This window comes from Hemiscyllium ocellatum, chromosome 9 (genome assembly GCF_020745735.1).
Source record: "Hemiscyllium ocellatum isolate sHemOce1 chromosome 9, sHemOce1.pat.X.cur, whole genome shotgun sequence".
In the NCBI taxonomy this organism is placed as follows: domain Eukaryota; kingdom Metazoa; phylum Chordata; class Chondrichthyes; order Orectolobiformes; family Hemiscylliidae; genus Hemiscyllium; species Hemiscyllium ocellatum.
The window spans coordinates 71558066-71578369 of NC_083409.1; the positions used below are offsets into that span (position 1 = coordinate 71558066).

At 37.9% G+C, this 20304-nt stretch overlaps 1 protein-coding gene across 2 annotated transcripts in view; it reads right to left on the bottom strand.

Moving 5' to 3' along the window:
* Window positions 1-20304, bottom strand: part of faf1 (Fas (TNFRSF6) associated factor 1) — a 389085-nt gene that overhangs the window by 108726 nt on the left and 260055 nt on the right. For both annotated transcript variants that reach the window (XM_060829823.1, XM_060829824.1), the window contains 2 exons: window positions 16451-16532; window positions 1778-1932 (listed from right to left, as the gene is read on the bottom strand). In XM_060829823.1, coding sequence (XP_060685806.1) covers window positions 1778-1932; window positions 16451-16532 — 237 coding nt within the window. The remainder of the gene's footprint in view (window positions 1-1777; window positions 1933-16450; window positions 16533-20304) is intronic.

The following is a 20304-nucleotide window of genomic DNA, read 5'->3' on the forward strand; positions in this document are numbered from 1 at the left end:
GCGAGATACTCTTTATTTTCTTTCTCTGTATGCTAGGAGATAGTGAGGACTGCAGATGCTGGAGAGTCAAAGTCAATACAGTGTGGTGCTGGAAAAGGCACAGCAGGTCAGGCAGCATCTGAGGAGCAAGACCCTTATGCCTGAAACATCCAGTTTCTTGATCCTCAGATACTGCCTGACCTGCTGTGCCTCTCTCGCTGTATGCTGCCTGCTGTTTCTCTTAGTAATATTGTATAGTGTCTCAGAACATAATAGAAAACAAATAAACTATGACAAAAATCAAATGTAATATGAAAGAAAGTCAAGGACTGATGCAATTTTGTCGCATTCTTTCTTAGAATGTATGGCTGAGGTTGGTGAAATCATGCCCGAGTTTAAGATGTCAGCTGGAACACAGTTTACTGAGGGGCCACACAGAACCTCCTGCCAGAGGACCAAAGCACTGCACATCATTTCACATTATGCCCTTTGGTTAAAGAGAACAACTTTACGAACAGCAGATTTCACCAAATTACTATGTGGCACTTTGTCATCCCATTCATGTTGAGAAAACCGGATACTAACACTTCTCAACGTGGAAGTCAGAGCAGAAACCTGATGACATCAGCTCGCCCACTTGTTCCAAAGTGCCTCCATTGTGGATTCTGGCAGTTATCATTCCAATGCTGCAGCTAAAACATGGTCCCACGAGCTAGGCAAGGCTGCATCTCTAGCCTGTTTGTTTGCTCTCATTGTGCTCATTCACTTTGTTTTGTCGTTTTGCATCTCATCCTTCAGACAGAGATGTCAGGATCAAAGGACCGCAATATTGTCCTGCTTTTTAGCACAGTCACAAAGCCAGGAATCTTTTCACAGCTGTCAGCTATTTTCAGTCAAGTTAAAGGAAGTATAGACTTCGGTGAGTGTGTCCTGGCACAATAAGTCAAGAGCAGCCTCTGATATCAATCCAAAGGTTTGGACAAAGTCAGTCAGCCTCTCGGTCAAGTCAGACAGCACACACTCTTTTTGATTCTTTGTGCAGTGCGAAATGCTGCTTTCTTCTTGGAACATGAGAGAGACCACTATTAATGGAAATGAAAGTTGGTGGCACAGTTGTAACCACTTATGCATATGGCGAGATGTTCCAAGTAAGTGAATATGCAACATAGAGGTTATTGCTTTGATGGTTAGAGTGAGTTATAGAGAGCGAGGGAAAATTTTGCAGGCAAACTTCTGTGGCAGAACATGTGTCTTGGCAGGAGATGGGTGCAGTAGCAGCAAGAGTCAATGTAGGGTATTGGAAAAAAGATTACATTTGCAACACTGAGAAAGTTAATTCTGCTTTTCTCTCTGCAGATGCTATTTGATCGGAGTTACCCCAGCACTTACTGTTTTTAGTTCAGATTTAGAGTCTTCACAATTTCTTGCTTTTGTTCCATTAATTTAGGATGGGTTGAGGAAGGCAATGCCCTGGGGAACATACTGGGTAAATGTCAATGTCTTGCATGGTAAGATTATGGAACTCTACATCAGGGGTCCAAAGTCACAATCCCGAGTGATATTAATAACACTGCGAATGAGCATTCTATATCAGTAACTATCAAATAAAATTCTCACACATAAAATGGATATATTAAAATATTCTCTTAATAAAAACGGGGTAGCACAATATTCACTTTCAGGTTAACTTTCCCTTCATCGCAACATTTGATATCAGATCACAATTTTTCTGCTCATAGAGTTAATAAGAAATAGTAAACTATTTAAAACATTAAGTTTAGAAAATAAAATTGAGTACCTTGCTCTATTAGATTCCCTTGTCATGTCCCATGCCCAAGTGATAAAATTTTGACTGAGGTAGGAGACAATAGATTCAGCACACAGCAGTTGGGAACAGAACACATTTGTAAGAACACTGTCATCATGATGGAGGTAGATGGCAAGCAGCTTTCTCTGATTTAAAAAAAAGCACAGATTAGTGACTTTAAAACTGTGAATAATTTACACTTCCTGTAATTTCCTTCTTTATACAAAACATGCTGTTCAGAACTCCTTCATTAACAAAATACCTATACAGAATGCAATCACTGCAATGGGAAATTTTCACATAACTCTCAGATCGTCTCATATACAGGAAGCTTTATACATTTTATCCTTACAAACTAATACTGAAAATATCTCATAAATCGCAAAGACAGTACAGCATAGATAACTAAATCCCGTTTTGGCTAATACAATTCACAAAACAATGTTTCTTTTCAAATTAAAGTTTCTCCTGTTAATTTTAATGTTCTAACAGCTCTATATTTTCTATATCTTGTAATTTCATATACTTAGCATAAATTTCTACAAAGAGTTGCAACATTTAGGCATTTGCTCCCTTGAAGTGCCTTGATTCTCAGGCTGTGATAAAGTCAACAGATATTTTGATTTATTTTACGCAGCAAAGGGCTTTGCTCAATTTCTGATGCTAATGGGACATTAATTTTTCATTTTATTATGAAATGGTGAGAAATTTATAATGTGTTTGCTAAGAAATGCTGTGCTTAAATTTGGATTGTGCTCGGATCAAGATCTTTACGAATTGCAGACAAAAGCTGTTAATTAGCAAATCTTTACATCATCACCTGTTTAAATCATTCATTTATTAGTTTAATGTCAACAAAAATAGAAAACAAATCAAATTTTATGTAAAAGAAATTTGACTTTTAAATTATGCTGCAATCTCTAGATAAAATCTGGCAAGCAAGTGGATGTGCAAAAACTATATCATCAAATATTTGCGATAAGCAGCATATGATTTCTTTGATTTGGAATTGTGCACCAAAACAGGGATAATATACAGTAGAAAAGAACATAAGAAACAGGAGTAGAGAAGGTGATTCAACCCCTCATGTCTGCCCTGCCATTCAACAAGATCATGGCTGATTTGGCCAGGCTCAAATCCTGTTTCAAGCAGCTCAACGTTCCACGATTCAGATGTTTCAGACATGACAGAGAGGGATATAAAAGGATGGAGGAGTTGCATTACTGGTTAAGGAGGATTTCACAGCTACGCTAAAAAAAGGACATCTTGGAGGGCTTATTCAGTGAGGCCATACGAGTAGAATTCAGGAATATGAAAGGTCAGTCAGTCAGTCAATAACCAGTGGAAAACAGAGGAATAGATATGGAGGCAGAGTATCGAAAGATAGAAAGGCAATTGTTATAATGGGTGATTTTAATTTCTCCAGTATTGATTGGGACACTCTTCGTGCCAGGGGCTTGGATGGGATAGAACTTGTTAGGCATACCCAGGAGGGTTTCTTGAAAATATATATCGAGATAGTCCAAATAGGGAAGGTGCTGTACTAAACCTAGCATTGGGAAATGAGCCTAGCCAGATGATCAAAGTTTCAGCGGGGGAGCATTTTTGGAATAGTGATCAAAATTCCATAAATTTTAAGATAGTTGTGGATAAGGATAACATTGGTCTTTAAGTTGAAGTGCTGAATTGTGGGAATCCTATTTACAATAGTATTAGGTCAGAACAGGATAAATTAGATTGGGAACAGCTGTCTGAGGTTAAATCCACATCTGACATGTGAAAGTCTTTTAAAGGCTACTTGATGATAGTTCAGAACCAACATGTGCTTATGAGAATCGCAAGATTCAGGAAACCTGGATGATGAGAGATATTGAAAATTTTGTCAAAAAGAAAAAAACAAAGCATATGTAAGGTTTTGGAAACTGAAATTAGTTAAGGCCTTTCGAGGAACGTAAAAGAAGCAGGAAATAATTTAAACAAGGAATTAGAAGGGCAAGAAGGGGCCATGAGATGCCCTTGGCAAGTAGGATTAAGGAGAATCCCAAAGCATTTTATATAAATTTGGAGCAAGCGGGTAACTAAGCGAAGGGTAAATCACTCAAGGACAAAGGAGGGAACGCCTGCATGCAGCCAAAGAAAGTGGTTGAGGTCCTGAATGAGTACATCACATCAATACTCACCAAGGAGGAGGAAATGGATAATGCTAAAATCAGGGAGAGGTATGTTGATATGAAGGAGGCGGTGGCGTTGGGGGTCTTGAAAAACATTAAACAGATAATCCCATGCCTTCTGGAATCTATCCCAGAATACTGATGGAGGCAAGGTTGGGACCTTAACAAAGAACATTGTGGTGCAGGCAAGGTCCCAGAAGGCTGGAGAATAGCCAATGTTGTTTATTTGTTTAAGGAGGACAACAAATAAACCACAAAATTATAGGCAGGTTTGCCTTGTATCAATGACTGGAAAATTATAACAGAAGATTCTCATGGACAGGATTTACTCACATTTGGAAAATAATGGATTTATTAAGGTCAGTCAGCAACAGCTTTGTGCAGGGGAGGTCTTGTCTCACAAATCTGATTGAGCTTTTTAAGGAAGTGATGAAGATGATTGATGAGAGTAGGACAGTGGATGTTGTCGACATGGACTTTCCTAAAGCATCTGACAATGTCCCTCATGCAACAGTGGTCCAGAAGAATATGTCACATGGAATCCATGGTGAGTTGGCAACTTGGATACAAAATTGGCTTGGTCAGAGAAGACAGGAGTTAGCTGTGGATATAGTAATTGTCATGAGGTCAGCCAAATAGACCTCATTGAATAAAGTTCTCTGATTGGGGTCGTTAATCAAATCCAAGCAAGGAGCCCTGGCTGACAGATAAGGACAGGAGTGTCAGACATTCTGTTCACTCGGAGTTGGATCAGTGTCAAGGATTCTCCACATGTAAATAAAGGGAGTCTTGGTGACAGGATACCAGCCTCTATGAAGATATTTCATTAGAGGAGTCTTTTTCTGACTGAAGGTCTGTGAGCAATGGTGTTCCGCAATGATCAGTGCTGGGATCTTAGTGGTTTATAACATGTATAAATGATTTGGATGAAAATGTAGGTGATTTGATTAGTAAGTTTGCAGATGACACAAAAATTGGTGGAGCTGTGGAAGTGAGGAAGGCTGTCAAAGAATACTGCAGGATACAGATCAGTTGAAATGTTTACTGGAGAAATGGCAGATGAAGTTTAATCTAGACAAGTGTAAGGTGATGCATTTTGGGAAGTCAAATGCTAAAGAAAGGCCTAAAAAGTAAATGACAAGACCCTCAGAAGCATTGATATACAGAGGGATTTAGGATGCAAGTCCGCAGCTCCCTGAAAGTCGTTACATAAGTGGACAAGATGGTAAAGAAGGTGTATCGTTTGCTTGCCTTCATCGCTTAGGGCTTTGGTATACAAATTGGGAAGCCATGTTGCAGTTGTATAAAACTTTAGTTAGACTACATTTGGAGTATTGTGCGCTGTTCTGGTTGCACACTGTAAGAAGGATGTGAAAGCTTTGGAGTGGGCGCAAAAGGGGTTTAGTAGGATGTTGTCTAGATTGGGGTGTATTAGCTATGAGGAGAAGTTTGACAAACATGGATTGTTTTTGCTTGAGGGGCAGAAGCTGAAGAGGGTGGGGGAAGCTCGATACAAGTATTGGAATTCTGTGGTAAGCAATTCAGCTCTGACTTTCCAAAGCCTGGCTGCCATCTAGAAGGCACATATTAGAAATGAGATGGAATACTCTTCACTGAATGGCTGCAGTTCCAACAAAGTTAAGAATATTGCAGCACACTTCATTGGCACCTTATTCACAACCTTAAATATTTATTCTCTCCAAGAACAATGCACAACTGCAGCAGTGAACTACAAGTTGCACAGCAACTCACCAAAGTTCTTTTGTCAGCACTTTTCAAACACCGAGAAGGCCAAAAGAATAGGTTCACAGGAACACCACACACTTCAAGTATTCTCAAAGCCACACAACATCTTGACTTTGAACTATATCACTGTTTCTTTACTGTTGTTGGATCAAATTAGTGGATCTCCTCAACAGCACGGTTATTGCGCCTTCACCACATGATTTGCAGCAGTGCAGGAAGGTAATTCACCACCACCTTCTCAAGGGCAATGAGCAATGTTGGCACCCACATTCTGTGAATGGACATCTACAGTGCTGCAACATTCTGTACAAATAGGAATATATCAAGCAACATAATTTTTACTAGTTACAACATCAGCAATGACAAAAAGTAGATATTGCCCTAAAGTGTGCGACTGGTGTAAGATTTTGCTGAAGAAATCATTATAGTTTTCAGTATAAACATGACAGATTATCCTATCTAAATCTGAACTTCAAAGTCCCATACTGCTGATTCACAACAGCTGATTAGAATATTAAAATATAGTGATGCCCTTGTGATCCTTAATTAAAAAAAGGAAGATCAGTCTCAGCCTGCTCTGTTGCTCATCCATTCTACATTTCAAAGCGCAGTGTGCAATATCCAGGTTACTCCACTAGAATCCCTGCTATTGTATGAAAGTTTGTTAGAGAAGGAGGGCAAGGCTATGTTTGCGCAATGATTAGGCTTCAAAATAAGCTTCAAGCTCCTAGAGAGACAGCTACCCATTCATTCATTGGGCCAATTCAAAAGCCTGGAAAGATTAAACACCCCTGCTGAGCAGGCAACCAAATGCAGGCAGAAAAAAAAGAAATAAAAATTCTTTAAAAACTCTTCGATGACTTCATTATTTTATGCATACGAAAATTTAAGACACTGTTTAGTTAGCGAAAAACCCACATTGACCTTTTCTAAACCCTTAATCTGTCCTTTGTAGTACTGTTGCTTTGTGGCAAGCGGAGGCTTTCCTCTCCTTTCACTGTAAGCCATTAGAAAAGGTCTTGTGAAACAGTCACACTACTTAAGAATAAATTCCTATCTGAGCTCCCCCCAACATCCCACACCCACCAAATGCAACACAGAAAACCAGTGAAGTGACTTGTAGCATAGGAAAACTGACTATGCACTTCTTAATTGTACCTAGATTGATTTCACAACCACATCGTTAGTTGCTGAAAAAGTGCACAACCTGTACAGTGTCTTGTACCTTTTGAACAGAGTAATATGCAAACAGGGATTTCACGACCAGATATCAATTTTTTACCCAACTATTTTGAAGAAACAATGTGACATGCCACAAGTAACACTAACTTTGCCCAATTACAGTGGTATGATTCCTATAATGAAAGAGAAGGGTATGCCAATCCAGTTTGATTTAGCAAATTGAACAAAAAGGTTTAAAAACGTGAAGTAGATTTTCTTCTTGAAAAGGCATTTTCTATTTCAACAAATTTAGAATTCAGTTTTCTTTTTAACATCATGCATGCCTTCAGGCTACTACCAAAGAGCTGGTGTATCTCATGAATTTGCAGATCACTGGAAACTTGGGATTTCCAACATTTAAATGGAAGCCTTTTTCAGTTTCAAAATATTGGAAAATTTAATATAAAATTATAATGATCAACTTCAGCGTGCTTGAAGAAGCGTCATCAACCAAGATATAACATTCATGATTTGGTGGTGCCAGTGTTGGACTGGGATGTACAAAGTTAAAAATCACACCACCGCAAGCTAAAGTCAAACAGGTTTATTTGGAAGCACTAGCTTTCCGAGCCCTGATCCTTCATCAGGAGGTTGTGATGAAGGTGCAGCGCTCTGAAAGCTAATGCTTCCAAATGAACCTGTTGGACTATAACCTGGTGTTGCGTGATTTTGAACGGGGTATAACAGAGTAGGCATTATTTAGAGTCCTGCTTCTCAGGGAGATATCAAATCCAGTCTGTCCAGCTCTTCTTGATCAAATGCCATAAAGTGACCAGCACCAAGTAGCCTCCAAAGATCCATCAAGGAGATACAGTGTCTCAACGCTAAAATTTCAACAGATTAGCCCAGCCACCTCTCTGTCTCTTACAAGGGTTCTAGAACAAACACCAATAAACAGGCAGCAAGATAAAGGATGATAAATCAGAGAGCTTTAAATTTTGTTGCTTTTTAAAAAATCAGTTGCTTCCTTGGTATAATGCCACAAGTGAACAAGGCTTTGAAGCAATGGGTTGAGAGTGTGGTGCTGGGAAAGCACAATAGGGCAGGCAGCATCCGACGAGCAGAACAGTTGATGTTTCAGGCAAAAGCCCTTCATCAGGAACCACAGGTCTTGACTCTCCTGCTCCTCGAATGCTGCCTGACATGCTGTGCTTTTCCAGCACCACACACTCGACTCTAATCTCCAGCATCTGCAGTCCTCACTTTTGCCCATGAAGCAAAAGTGCCATGGCAAATTAATTCATACAAAAAGAAATGCAATGAAAGCACATTTGCAGAACTACGCAGCTTTACGGATGAGGCAGATGCAATACTAAGATGGGTTTTTTTAATTGAGAGCTTTCACACAATCATAGGATTCCTAAAGTGCAGACGCAGGTCATTTGGCTCATCAGGTCCACATCAAAGAGCATGCTGTACAGACCTACTGCCCTACCCTACATGTGTAATTCTGTATTTATCACGGGTAATCCACCTAACCTCCATATCCCTTGATACAACAGGCAGTTTAGTATGGTCAATCCACCTAATCTACACATCTTTGGACTATGGAAGTGAACCAGAGAAAACCCACACAGGGACAAGGAGAATGTGCAAACTTCACACAGACAGTCGTTTGAGGATGGAATTGAACTTGGGTCCCTAGTGCTGTGAGGCGGTAGTGTGAACCACTGGATCACCACGCCTTTTCTGGCTCATCTTTACATTGCCATGCACAATGCCCTGAACCCATAAGTGTTCTTTTTCCTCTGCATTTTAATTTTCTTGGATAGCTGTGTTAGAATACGTAATTCACTTGACACTCCTTGGTTTGCTTCTGTGTTGTACATCTCATTGACTACAAGACTCAAAATCAGACGTGGCGGAGGAGAAAGAAAGGTCATATGAACATATGAAATATGAGCAGTAGTAGGTCATTCAGCTCCTTGAGCCTGCTCCATGATTCAATAAAATCATGCTTGTTTACCACATTTCCTCTTTTGGCTTAACAATAATCTATCTCCCTTTGCCTCAAAAATATTCAAAGGACTCTACGACCAACACCTTTTCAGGAAGAGAGTTCCAAAGGCTCATGATCCTTGGAGAAGGGATTATGCCTAATCACCACTTCAAATGAGCAACTCCTGATTTTTAAACAGTGACCCTCGCTCGTAAGACAAAACATCCTCTTCACATCTACCCAGTCAAGACCACTCAGCACCTTTTGTATTTCAATCAAGTTCTCTACTCTTCTAAATTATATCAATTACAAGTGTAGCCTAGCCAAAGGAAACCCTCTCACTCTAGATAGGAGTCTGATAAACCTTCTTTGAACTTTCTCCAATGCAATTATGCCCTTTCTAAAATGATGTGATCAATAATGTACACAGTACTGCAGATATTCCATGCCCCATATGACTAAAGCATGACCTCCCTACTTTTGTATTCAATTCCCTTCCTAATAAATGACAATATTCTCTTAGCTATCCTAATTATTTGGTGCACATGCATTCTAACCTTTTGTGATTAACATGCTGGGACACCCAGATCCCACTGCATCTCAGAGCTCTGTAGCCTCTCACCATTTAAAGAATATGCTTCTTTTTAATTCTTCCTGCCAAAGTTACAATTTCACATTTTTCCACATTGTATTTCATTTTCCACATCTTTCCCCACTCAAACTATCTAGATCTTTTTGTAGTCTCCTTACATACACTTCATAACATAATTTTCCACCTATCTTTTTTGTCATCTGCAAATTTGGCAAATGTAATGTCCTTCACCAAAGTCATTTATACAAAATATGAACAGTTGAGATTCTAGGAACAATCCCTGTGGCACCTCACGTACTGTAGTTTGGCAACCCGAGAAAGACTGATTAATGTTATTCTCTGCTTCTTCTTCACCACTAATCTTCTATCTATACCCATATGAGGCCCCTACACCATGAAGTTTCATTTTCCACAATAACTTTTGATGTGGCACCAAATGTCTTCTGGAAATCTAAATATGGTATATCCACTGGCTCCCCTTTATCCACTACCCATGTTACCCCCTCAAAGAACTCCAACTTACTGGCCAAAAATGATTTCCCTTTTGCAAGATAATGCATTTTCCTTTAATTTTATTCAATCACTGGATATGAGCACCATTGGCAAGGCTAGCATTTATTGCCCATCCTTAATAAAATTGTTGTGGATCCAGAGTCACATGTAGGCCAGACCAGCTAACGATGGCATATTTCCTCCCCTAAACGACGTCAGTGAACCAGATCGGTTTTCTCAAAAATTTACAATGCTCATCATGATATTTTGAAGCTCAAAATGCAATCAGAAAATTTTTTTCAGCTCTATGTAAAAAGCATCCAACTTTGTATATTCTGCTGATGGAGACCTCAGCAAACCTTCATTGGTTCACAGGATGGATTACTCTAGCAATTGCTTTATTAAGTTGTGTAAGATCCACAGAAATTTATATTGAGCCAGAGCTTGGGAACTGTCCTCATATCTGAGCACCAATCTATTGTTTTGGACACTAGAAAGGTAAACTCCAAATTGACTACGTCATCCAAATTTTTAAAAAAACTTTTTATATTAACGAAATGAGGGATTTCTGAGGTGTAAAGAGACAGTCTGCTATGATGCCAGTTTTCAAAGTAACTTTGCTGGATGTTTCAAGGTTTTCCAGTCCTATAAATAGTTTGGAATACCAGATCTCAAAGATGCAGTGTTTCAGACTTCTGTATTCTATATCGAAGGTTGAGGACAAAGCAAATCTTGTTATTCAGCAGGTAAGACTGCTGATTACTGATAATGCATACTTTTCTCTTGTGTGATCTTTGAATATCATTACTACATGCAACATCCCTTTAACTAAAGGTATGACACCTCCAGCTGCACACAATCGGGTCATACGTAATACTTCACTTTTAGCAAACCATAGAGCACCATCCAAGATAACCTTGATGTTGACACCAGCATTAAGCTTAAATTTGATTGGATAAGGAATTATGTAGATAACATCTGTCAAAGTTACATCAGGTTACTGTATAACATCTTCTAGGGAAGGATAGTACTGTTTTTCAATAGATAGTTGTTCCTTATATAAAGAAACTTGCTCTACTGCACTATTGACCTGCTCTTCAACATTCTGTTCCAAAGCAAGAATATGCAAATTAGTTCTTCAGACTGAGCAAGTTTTTGAAGTGACCTCTTATCTACAGTGAATAAATAACCAGTGTAAGGCCGAATAGTTTTAATTTTGCGGATGTAGGGTATTGGAACTGCACCAATGATAAGATTTAGTGGCATCAGATTGCTTAGGAGTTCACATTGATGTTATCACAGATAGAATATTTTTCGGATGAGAGATTGGTTTCTTCTGGTTGATTATTCTATTGTGCTTTAAGAAGTCAACACTTTCTGAAGGATGCTCTGCATTAAGTGGAAATTTGTGCCATAATGTTTCTTTTGATGGGTAGACGAATAGGAAGGGCTTAGAGGGATATGGGCTAAGTGCTGGCAAATAGGACTAGGTTAGGTTAGGATATCTGGTCAACGTGAACGATTTGGATCAATGTTTCCATGCCGTACATCTGCATGACTCTATGAACAATCTTCCATATTCTGTATCCACTGCTATTTAAACAACTCATTCTAAAAGTAGATTCTCTTTTGATTGAAGGTCAGTGACTAATGAATCTGAGACACTAACAATGATACCATTGCAAATGAGCTCTTGTTGCAAGTTTCCAAAGTTGCATGGTTCAGATAGTACATATAGGTGGTTAATGAAGTTAACTCGACCCACCTGAGAATTGGTATCTGCTACTGAAGAGTGATCCTCCCGGTGTCTTATTTGCACTTGAAGGCAAATATTAATCAAAAGCGGTCAAAGATATTCTCAAATGCAAGTTGTTTCTCATTTATCCATTCCTTACACAATATAAGATCTGAAGATGTTCCCTGTTGCGAATGTGAAGTGTGCTAATGTGTTTTGCATTTGATTTGGTATCCAATCCTGAAACTGTTCAAAATCTTAGCAATCATGCTTTCCATGTGTGCCAATCTACTGACCTATCAAACGGACCTGAAAGGTTGAATTTTCTCATTAATCGATCACTAGTGGTGAATCATGTTGCTTTGTTGATAGGCACTTGAAGTTGTTATTTATTTTCTTGGTCTGGATGATCTTCATTAGGATTTTGATGCCATAATACAATATTAATGTTTTGTTGCTGTATTCCGAGTTGATGAAAGCTGTACTGGAATCTCTATTTTGGTAAAGATCATTGTTGCAGTAGTAAAATTGAAGACTATCAAAGTTTTTTTTTGTTATAAATGCTGTTTCCAAAGTAAAATGAGTATTTTTCTTGACAATTATGACATCAGCAGCAATGAACGAGGATAATCCTTTTCCAAATGGCTTAAGGATTTTTAAAAGGTCAGTGGGTAGAATATTTCTCAAAATGACTTCAGTCAATTCCATTTAATGATTTCTTTTGGTTGCATTAAAGGTGGCAGCCATGATATCATTCGCACCTATTCTTTGCATCCCAGATATCTGTGTGTTGAATCTGAAACTATGCGGTGAGATTTGTGCTCTTTTTCCTTTGTCACTGATGCTTTCTTTAATAATTTGAATCAATCAAAACTTTTTAGTTGCTGAATAAACCTTGGGCCTCTTAAACAAATCATGAAAATAATAAAGATGGAATTAACTTCACAGTTGGAAGCAAACTTTGAATTCAATAAGTCATTTATATTCCCAATTTTTTCAGCAGCTTACTGTAAACCTGTTTCTGAAGAAAGTTCTCAACTTCCTTGTTGTTAACTTTGCCACCAAATAGTCCAGAACTGCTAAGTCACAGTCAGAAATCCTAACTCTACTTGCGAATCTAAATTTTTCGATTTTACCTCCAAGGAATTAAAGCTTCTTTAAATATCCAATAATCAGTCACTTTTCATGGGTGCTTAATCCAGATTTAACCCGATAGCAGCAAGTGGGCTTTTATGGCTCTTACCGCTACCTCAATTACTGGCTGTAAATGCTTTTTTTAAGATCATCCACGGTTTTTAGTGGCTTCTCAACGAGAGTCATCAGTTTAGAAATTTTTCCTTGACTGCACTACACAAGTATTTTTACGCAAAATCTTAAACCTCCCTTTTGTTTTTAAAGAGGGAAAATGACTGGAGATATGACGGTTCACATCAAAACGCACTAGCAAAATTTGGGAAATTGGAAGATTGAATGATGTTTCTTTTTGCAGCTTGCAGTCAATCAGAATACATTCTTTCATTTGCCAAAATTTCTTACAACAGATTACTTCAGTTGCCTTAGTGTCACATGTTGACTTATACAGTCTGTCTCTTACCACAAACAAAAACAGAAGTTGATGAAAAAGCTCAGCAGGGCTGGCAGTTCCGATCTGGAACATCAACTCCCACTCTCATCTGCTGCTGCTTGACCTGCTGTGCTTTTTCCAGCTCAACTTTTTATTCACTTGGACTCCCCAGCATCTACAGTTCTCACGATCTCCAAGTATCTGTGAAGAAAAATCAAAGTTCATGTTCCAGGTCCGGTGACCCTTCCTCAGAATACTGAGGACAATTCTAAGGCAGGGTCACCAAACACGAAACATTAACTTTGATTTCTCTTCACAGATGCTGCCAGACCTACTGAGCTTTCCAACAACTTCTATTTTTGTTTCTGATTTACAGCATCTGCAGTTCTTTCGATTTTTATCCCTTATCATAGTCTATTATTTTCCATATTAATACTTACTCTCTCATCTCTACATTTTTATTCGCTTCATCTTTCCAAACCTGATCATTTGCCCCTATTATATAATTTAAAAACCTCTCTACTTCCCTTATTATGCAGTTTGCTAGAAAACCATCTCAGCATGGTTTAGGAGGAGGCTATCACAATTGCACAGCCTTCACTTTCCCCAGTATTGGTGTGAGTGCCTTGCGAACTGGAACTCACTTTTTCAACACCAGTGTTTAAGTTACACAGACAGCTCTCTCATCTTATTTGTGAAAGGTGGACCTTTGAGGTTCTGCTTTTTAATTCAGTGCTTAACTCCTGACAGTTACTACAGTTTCTTTTTCCTTGTTTTATCTATGTTGCTAGTACAAAGGATGGACCCTCCCCCACCCACTCTAGGTTCCTCTCCAGCCCTGAACAGATGTTCCAAATCAAGGCACCAGGCAAGCAATGAACTCTTGCTCTTTGCTACGCAGAACAGTGACAATCCCGGTCAATATACTGTCTCCTAGCACCATTACATTCCTTTTTGCCTTTCTACTTGAACAGCTTCCTGTCTCACAATTGTCAGTTAGCACATCGACAACACAGTTTTCAGACTCATATAAAGACTCTCAAAGATGTTAGAGCAAGTACAGCTATAAGACAGTGCATAAATTAAGTTCAAACTTTATGGTCATGATACTTTGTGGTTCGCCACATGTGATCTCAATTCAGTTTCGAATGTTCATTCTCCCTTTTGGTGCTATCATACAACTCATAGATTCACTGCCTAACTCAAAAATAGATGTCATAATGTTTTGTAAAGTATGGTACCTCTAATTGGTAATATCACGTTATTCCATAACTAATAATAAGTTTAAGAGTCAATGAGGAACTAAAGAGCCCGAGAACAAATTATGTTGGCATTGATAGATTTCAGGTGTTCCTTTAGTCATGTAGGAGATCGAACTATCCAAGGGAACAGAATGCATTTTCCATTTCACCTTTTAGATTTGTAAAGTAAACCCAATTCTTTCACATGAGATGTCGAGTGTTTATTCAAAACAGAACAAACCATAAACAAGCAGCCACAAACTCATTGCACATAGAATCAAATGTTATGTCACTTCAATATGTTCATATCAATGTCATTAAATTTTACAGAATAAATCCTTGATGAACACTCTATTATCCTTCACAGTAAACACAAATTCATCTTATTTTCAAATTGATGGACAATGCTGCATATAAACGCAAGTCTGTGTTTGTTAATATTTCCCATTATCCAAATACACACAAATTTCCAGAAATGTTTGCATTGAACATTAAGTAAGAGACTTTACTTATATGTGGTAATAGCATTTTAAGAGAAATCCACCATGTAATACAAACCCAAAGCATAGCATTTAAACATTTTACTTTGTCATGTACATAAAGCGCGATTCTACTCTCAGTGATAAAATGTACAATCAGCCTAAACATCAAATGGTACAATAATGGTTTTCAAAATACTAACACCCATTAAATGGAACAAACTGCAATTCCTCATTAAAAAAAATAACATTCTGCAGTAAAACTGAAAACTTTAGACCTATTTTGATAGGAGGTCTAGGGAGAATTACATATTTGGAAATTTTACATAAACATTGTGGAAATTTCAATCTAGACATTGAATTACTTGAAATTTGTTGAATTTCAACTATTGAAGATTTTTTTAATATTAAAGTTCACCAAGTAAAAATGGAAAAGATAAAGAATGGTCAAATGGGCCAATCTAATCTGTACATAATCGGTTTAAAACATCCTGATTAGATGAACTGTGAGTGGCGTCGTGAGAAAGACTTAATCAAGTGTAGTGTTTTACTTAGCGATTAAGTATATATCAATTGATGGTATTCAAAATCCGTGGTAATCCAGCCACTCAAATAAACATTTAATGAGTTTAGGTTCAAAAAATCTGGCAGTGGATTTAGGTCAAAATGAGTTTCGAGCATCATATTATTTTCCTTCTGTCTATGTGGTTGGTTACTTAAGACTGTTTTCTTTTACCAGAGAGCTTAATTACAGAATTTAAAATCTAAATTCAGCTCTGTCTTTTCCATTAAATGAGCCCACTGACAAAAGGACAGTCCATCTAAAATAGCTCCTTCAAAATATTTTTAAAAATATATATCCTATTAAAATATGGAAAAATATCTGCCTACAAAGAACTTGATTTTTTTGTACTTTGGAACAAGACAGTTAGCCACAAACAAGAAAAAAAATCGCAATGGTAAAGTTTAAGTAAGTAAAATGAACATTGCAGAAGCTGAAATGAATGACCTGGCGAGATTGCGAAAAAGATCATTTTAGGTTAATGAAGCTATTTTAAGTTAATTAAAGTACAAGACAGGAGATAAAGCACTTCAACGTTAGTTTAAAAGCACTTACTCCACTACGAGGCTCACTGTGGCACTTGTATTTTCTTTCAAAGGACCAAAAGTTTTGTTCCCCTTTCCATTAAGTTACAAATTAGCAGTTTATAACACGTTATCTTTTGTTCATCTTTTGTAAGTAGAGCATTTAACAACTTAAATTTTGATCACCACTCCAAATATCCAGTCTTAAGAGCTTCTAGTTGCCGAGCTACAAAGATTGTATTTAATTATGCTGTAACCAGGTTTTGTGGTGAGGGGAAGAGGAGTAAGGAAAGAGGCACTGCCACTCTTAACTCTCAATTTCTTTTCATAACCTATTCAAATGAAAAGGACTGAAAAATTAATGCAGATTGAGCTAATATCCCAAAAAGGTCACTTACATCTCTTGCTTTTCCATAGAATGCTTCTTGAAAGGCAGCTTCAAGCGATCCAATGAAGAATACAGGGTGACAGTCACCGTATCTGTTAAGTGACAAAGAAAATTAAGCTTGATCCTTGCAAAAGAGTTGCACTGGTGGTATTCAACAGTCACACTACTATAAGCATGTAAGACTTGAGAAAAAGCAGGCTGTAGAGTCAGAGTCATAAAGCAATGAACAGGCCCTCTGGTCCAAATAGTCTGTGTGAACCCAGTTTCTGAAACTGAATTATTCCAATTGCCTGCCTTTGGCCCTTTCCACTCATGTACCTGTCCAAATATCCATTAAAAGTTATAATGGCACCCGCATCTACTACATCCTCTGGTCATCTTGGTAACTGGATAAAATATCATTTCATGTTGTGACCCATAGAGTAGTAGGACGAGATCAACAGCACACTCCTCCACTCTCAGCCATTAGTAGACAGGAGTCAGTACCAGCACACAGCCTTTGAAACAAAGTGACTTGGATGTTGGAACAACGTAAAATTTTAAAATTTGTTGATGATCCCAAACTTGGAGGTGCAAACAGTTAGGCTGATGTCAATCCATGGCAACAGGACACAGATAAGCTAACAGAATACTGCAGATAATTGGTATATGGAATTTAATACAAACTGTGAACTGATGCATTTTGGTAGAAGGGATGTGATGAGGCATTACGACTTAACAGCAGAGATCTAAAGAGTATGCAGAGACAGAGGAACCTGAGAGCTCATGCATATAGATCTTTGAAGGTGCCAGGATAGTCCCAAGGCCTACTTGAAAAACAGTTGAAAGTCCCAAGGATTCATAACAAGCCTTGTAAGAGATAAAAATATAAAGCGTTGGAGAAACTCAGTAGGCCTGACAGCTGGCTAAATTAGTCATATTGGACTTGAAATATCAACTGTGTTTATCCCTCCACAGATGTAGCCAGACCCGAGTTTGTCCAGTTGCTTCTGTTTTCATTTCAGTCCACCAACAGCTTGAGTATTTTGCTTTTATTTATAATTAGATATACTGAGCACAAGAGGAGGGAAGTTATGCCGAAAGCCGTGGTTAGACCACAACTAGAATACTGCATCCAGTTCTGACCACCACACACTGGGAAGAGCTTGACAGGAGGCAGAACATGTTTGCCAGCATGGTTAAAGGAGTACGGAGTTGAGCTACAAGATTAGGTTGAAGAGGAGTTTCAGAGACACAATGGGAGAATGCTAGATTGCTCTAGATAGAACTAGCATGGACATGATTAGCCAAATAGCCACCTTCGGTGTTATTCTAATTATGATTCAAAAGGATAGACACTTTATCACATGAATCTGTTTTGCACTCACTTAACAAGATTAAAACTGCATAGAATACTTCAGGTGTGGTATTACCAAAATTTTATGTAGTTACAGTAATGCATCTTCACACATCTAATCCAAGCCCTTGCAATGAAGGGTAACATACCATTTACAACAGAGAACATTAAATTAACAAACAAGATCATTATTCTCGCCAGTTTCTTTTGAATACTAATTTGATTAGTCCCATGGTTCCAATATTTCCCCATCTCCCTTTATTTCTTGCTTCTGTAAGTATTTATTTGATTGCATTTGAAAGTGAGAATTGGCAAGTGTATTCAGTATCCAATCAAGCGGTGAATCCAATTTGTTGTGTAAGTAGACATTTCATAAGATCATCTCCAATTTTATTTTTGCCAAGTTCCTTCAAGCTGTAACATCTAGTTATTGATTCTTTAGCCAATTGAGGAAGAATCTCTTTGCTTACTCTAATTAAACCTTCAATTTTAAATATCTCTATAAATCTCATCTTGCCATGACCTCTGCTGTAAGATTGATGACTCGAACTTCTTCTACAACATAAGACAACACAAGACAATACAGATTCAGCAAACAAAGGAAAGTTGAAGTTAATGCTTACTATTCACATAGAAACTTGCCTTTCCAATCTCTAAAGCAATTTGTTTCATCCCATGCGTTGTATAGCCAAAATACAATTGTTAACTATAAATTATCTACATTTCATTTCAGTGAAAGATTTTTACAATATACTCAATTATTTGACTTTATCAAGTATATAAAACGTTAACATGCCACATTTGCTGACAATTAAGTACAATGGATGACCACTCTTATAAAACATTTACTGTACACATATACCTTATATATAATGAAAACAGTATGCCTTAGATTACCTCATAAAAATAAGATGATCCCAACATTACCACTGAATTAGGAACCCTGTCATTGCCAAGATTATCCACCTTTCTCCCTTAAAACTTGACAAAACAACTCCCTCCAAATTTACCCACAGGAGAATACAGAAGGCACCATTGAGGGTTGGGTTTCTGTTATTTGAAATAAAAGGATATAAACTTAAACAATCTTACTGGATACATTTTTACTTTATACCATACTTAATCAATGGTTTGTAATATTAGCATCCATGAGCATCCAGGTGAGTTCACCCAAGGACACTTATGCCGACAAAGTTTGTTTTCAGAGAGTCTGTAAAAGACCAGAGCTCTCTGGGGAAAATATTGTATCCAATCATTCCACATGGAGGCAAGTACTGAAACTTGCTTTAGCACTTCTCAGGTCCATCTACATTAAGCTTACAAAATGTGACATATCCAGAGGAGGGTTAGAAGTGGCAAGTTGCAGAGGCTCACTTAAAAGTAAGAAAAATTACAACATGCTCTACCAATTCTATGAAATGCTTGCTGATGCAAGCAGGTCAGGATCCATCGAAGATGATGAACTAATTTAGTTTGAATGTAATCAAGCAATGACAACTGCTCTGTGTCTCTAAAGAACTTCTACAGGGTGTGAGATGGTTAGTCTCTAAAAAGGTTTGCCATTTTCCTTTGGTCTTGGTATGAATCCTTTCATTGAAGACTTGGCATCCTACCCTGATTCCCACTCTATTAAATTTTACTAAGGCTTCTTGATGCCACACTTTGCAGAATATTTCCTTGATGTCATAATATAATGACAGATAAAAATGTAAATTGAAATATATTCACAAATGGTTTTGGTAACTTCCAAAATATATGTCTGTGACAGTTCAACATCATACTCGCGATTCAAACAGAGTATTGTACAACAATGTAAAACGCCAACAAAAATGTATATTTAACAGGACACTTGAAGCAAAACAATGCTGCACTCAATATCTGATGAAGAACAAACCCTGAAGTTAACTACTGATGACCGGTATCATGAGCAAAAATATTGCTGTAAAACAGTTAACAATCAATGACAATAGATAAATCATTCATAAAAGATTTTATTTCTGACAGAAACAATAATGAAGTTCGCTTTGTACTAACACAAATCCAGCAGAGAAAATTGAATACTTCTAACTGGAATGACCATAACGAGCAACTTTGAAGACCTCAACAGCTGTATGAGGGAAAGAATAATCATAGTGTCATAGAGATGTACAGCACAGAAACAGACCCTTTGGTCCAACTCGTCCATCTCAACCAGATATCCCAACCTAATCTAGTCTCATTTGCCAGCACTTGGCAGATATCCCTCTAGACCCCTTCTATTTATGTACCCATCCAGATGCCTTTTAAGTGTTGCAATTGTATCAGCCGCCACCACTTTCTCTGGCAGCTCATTCCATACACGCACCACCCTCTGCATGAAGAAGTTGCCCGTAAGATCCCTTTTATATCTTTCTCCTCTCACCCTAAACCTATGCCCTCTAGTTCTGGACTCCCCCACCACAGGGAAAAAAAACTTTGTCTATTTATCATACCCATGACCCTCATGATTTTATAAATCACTATGAGGTCACCCCTCAGCTTCTGAAGTT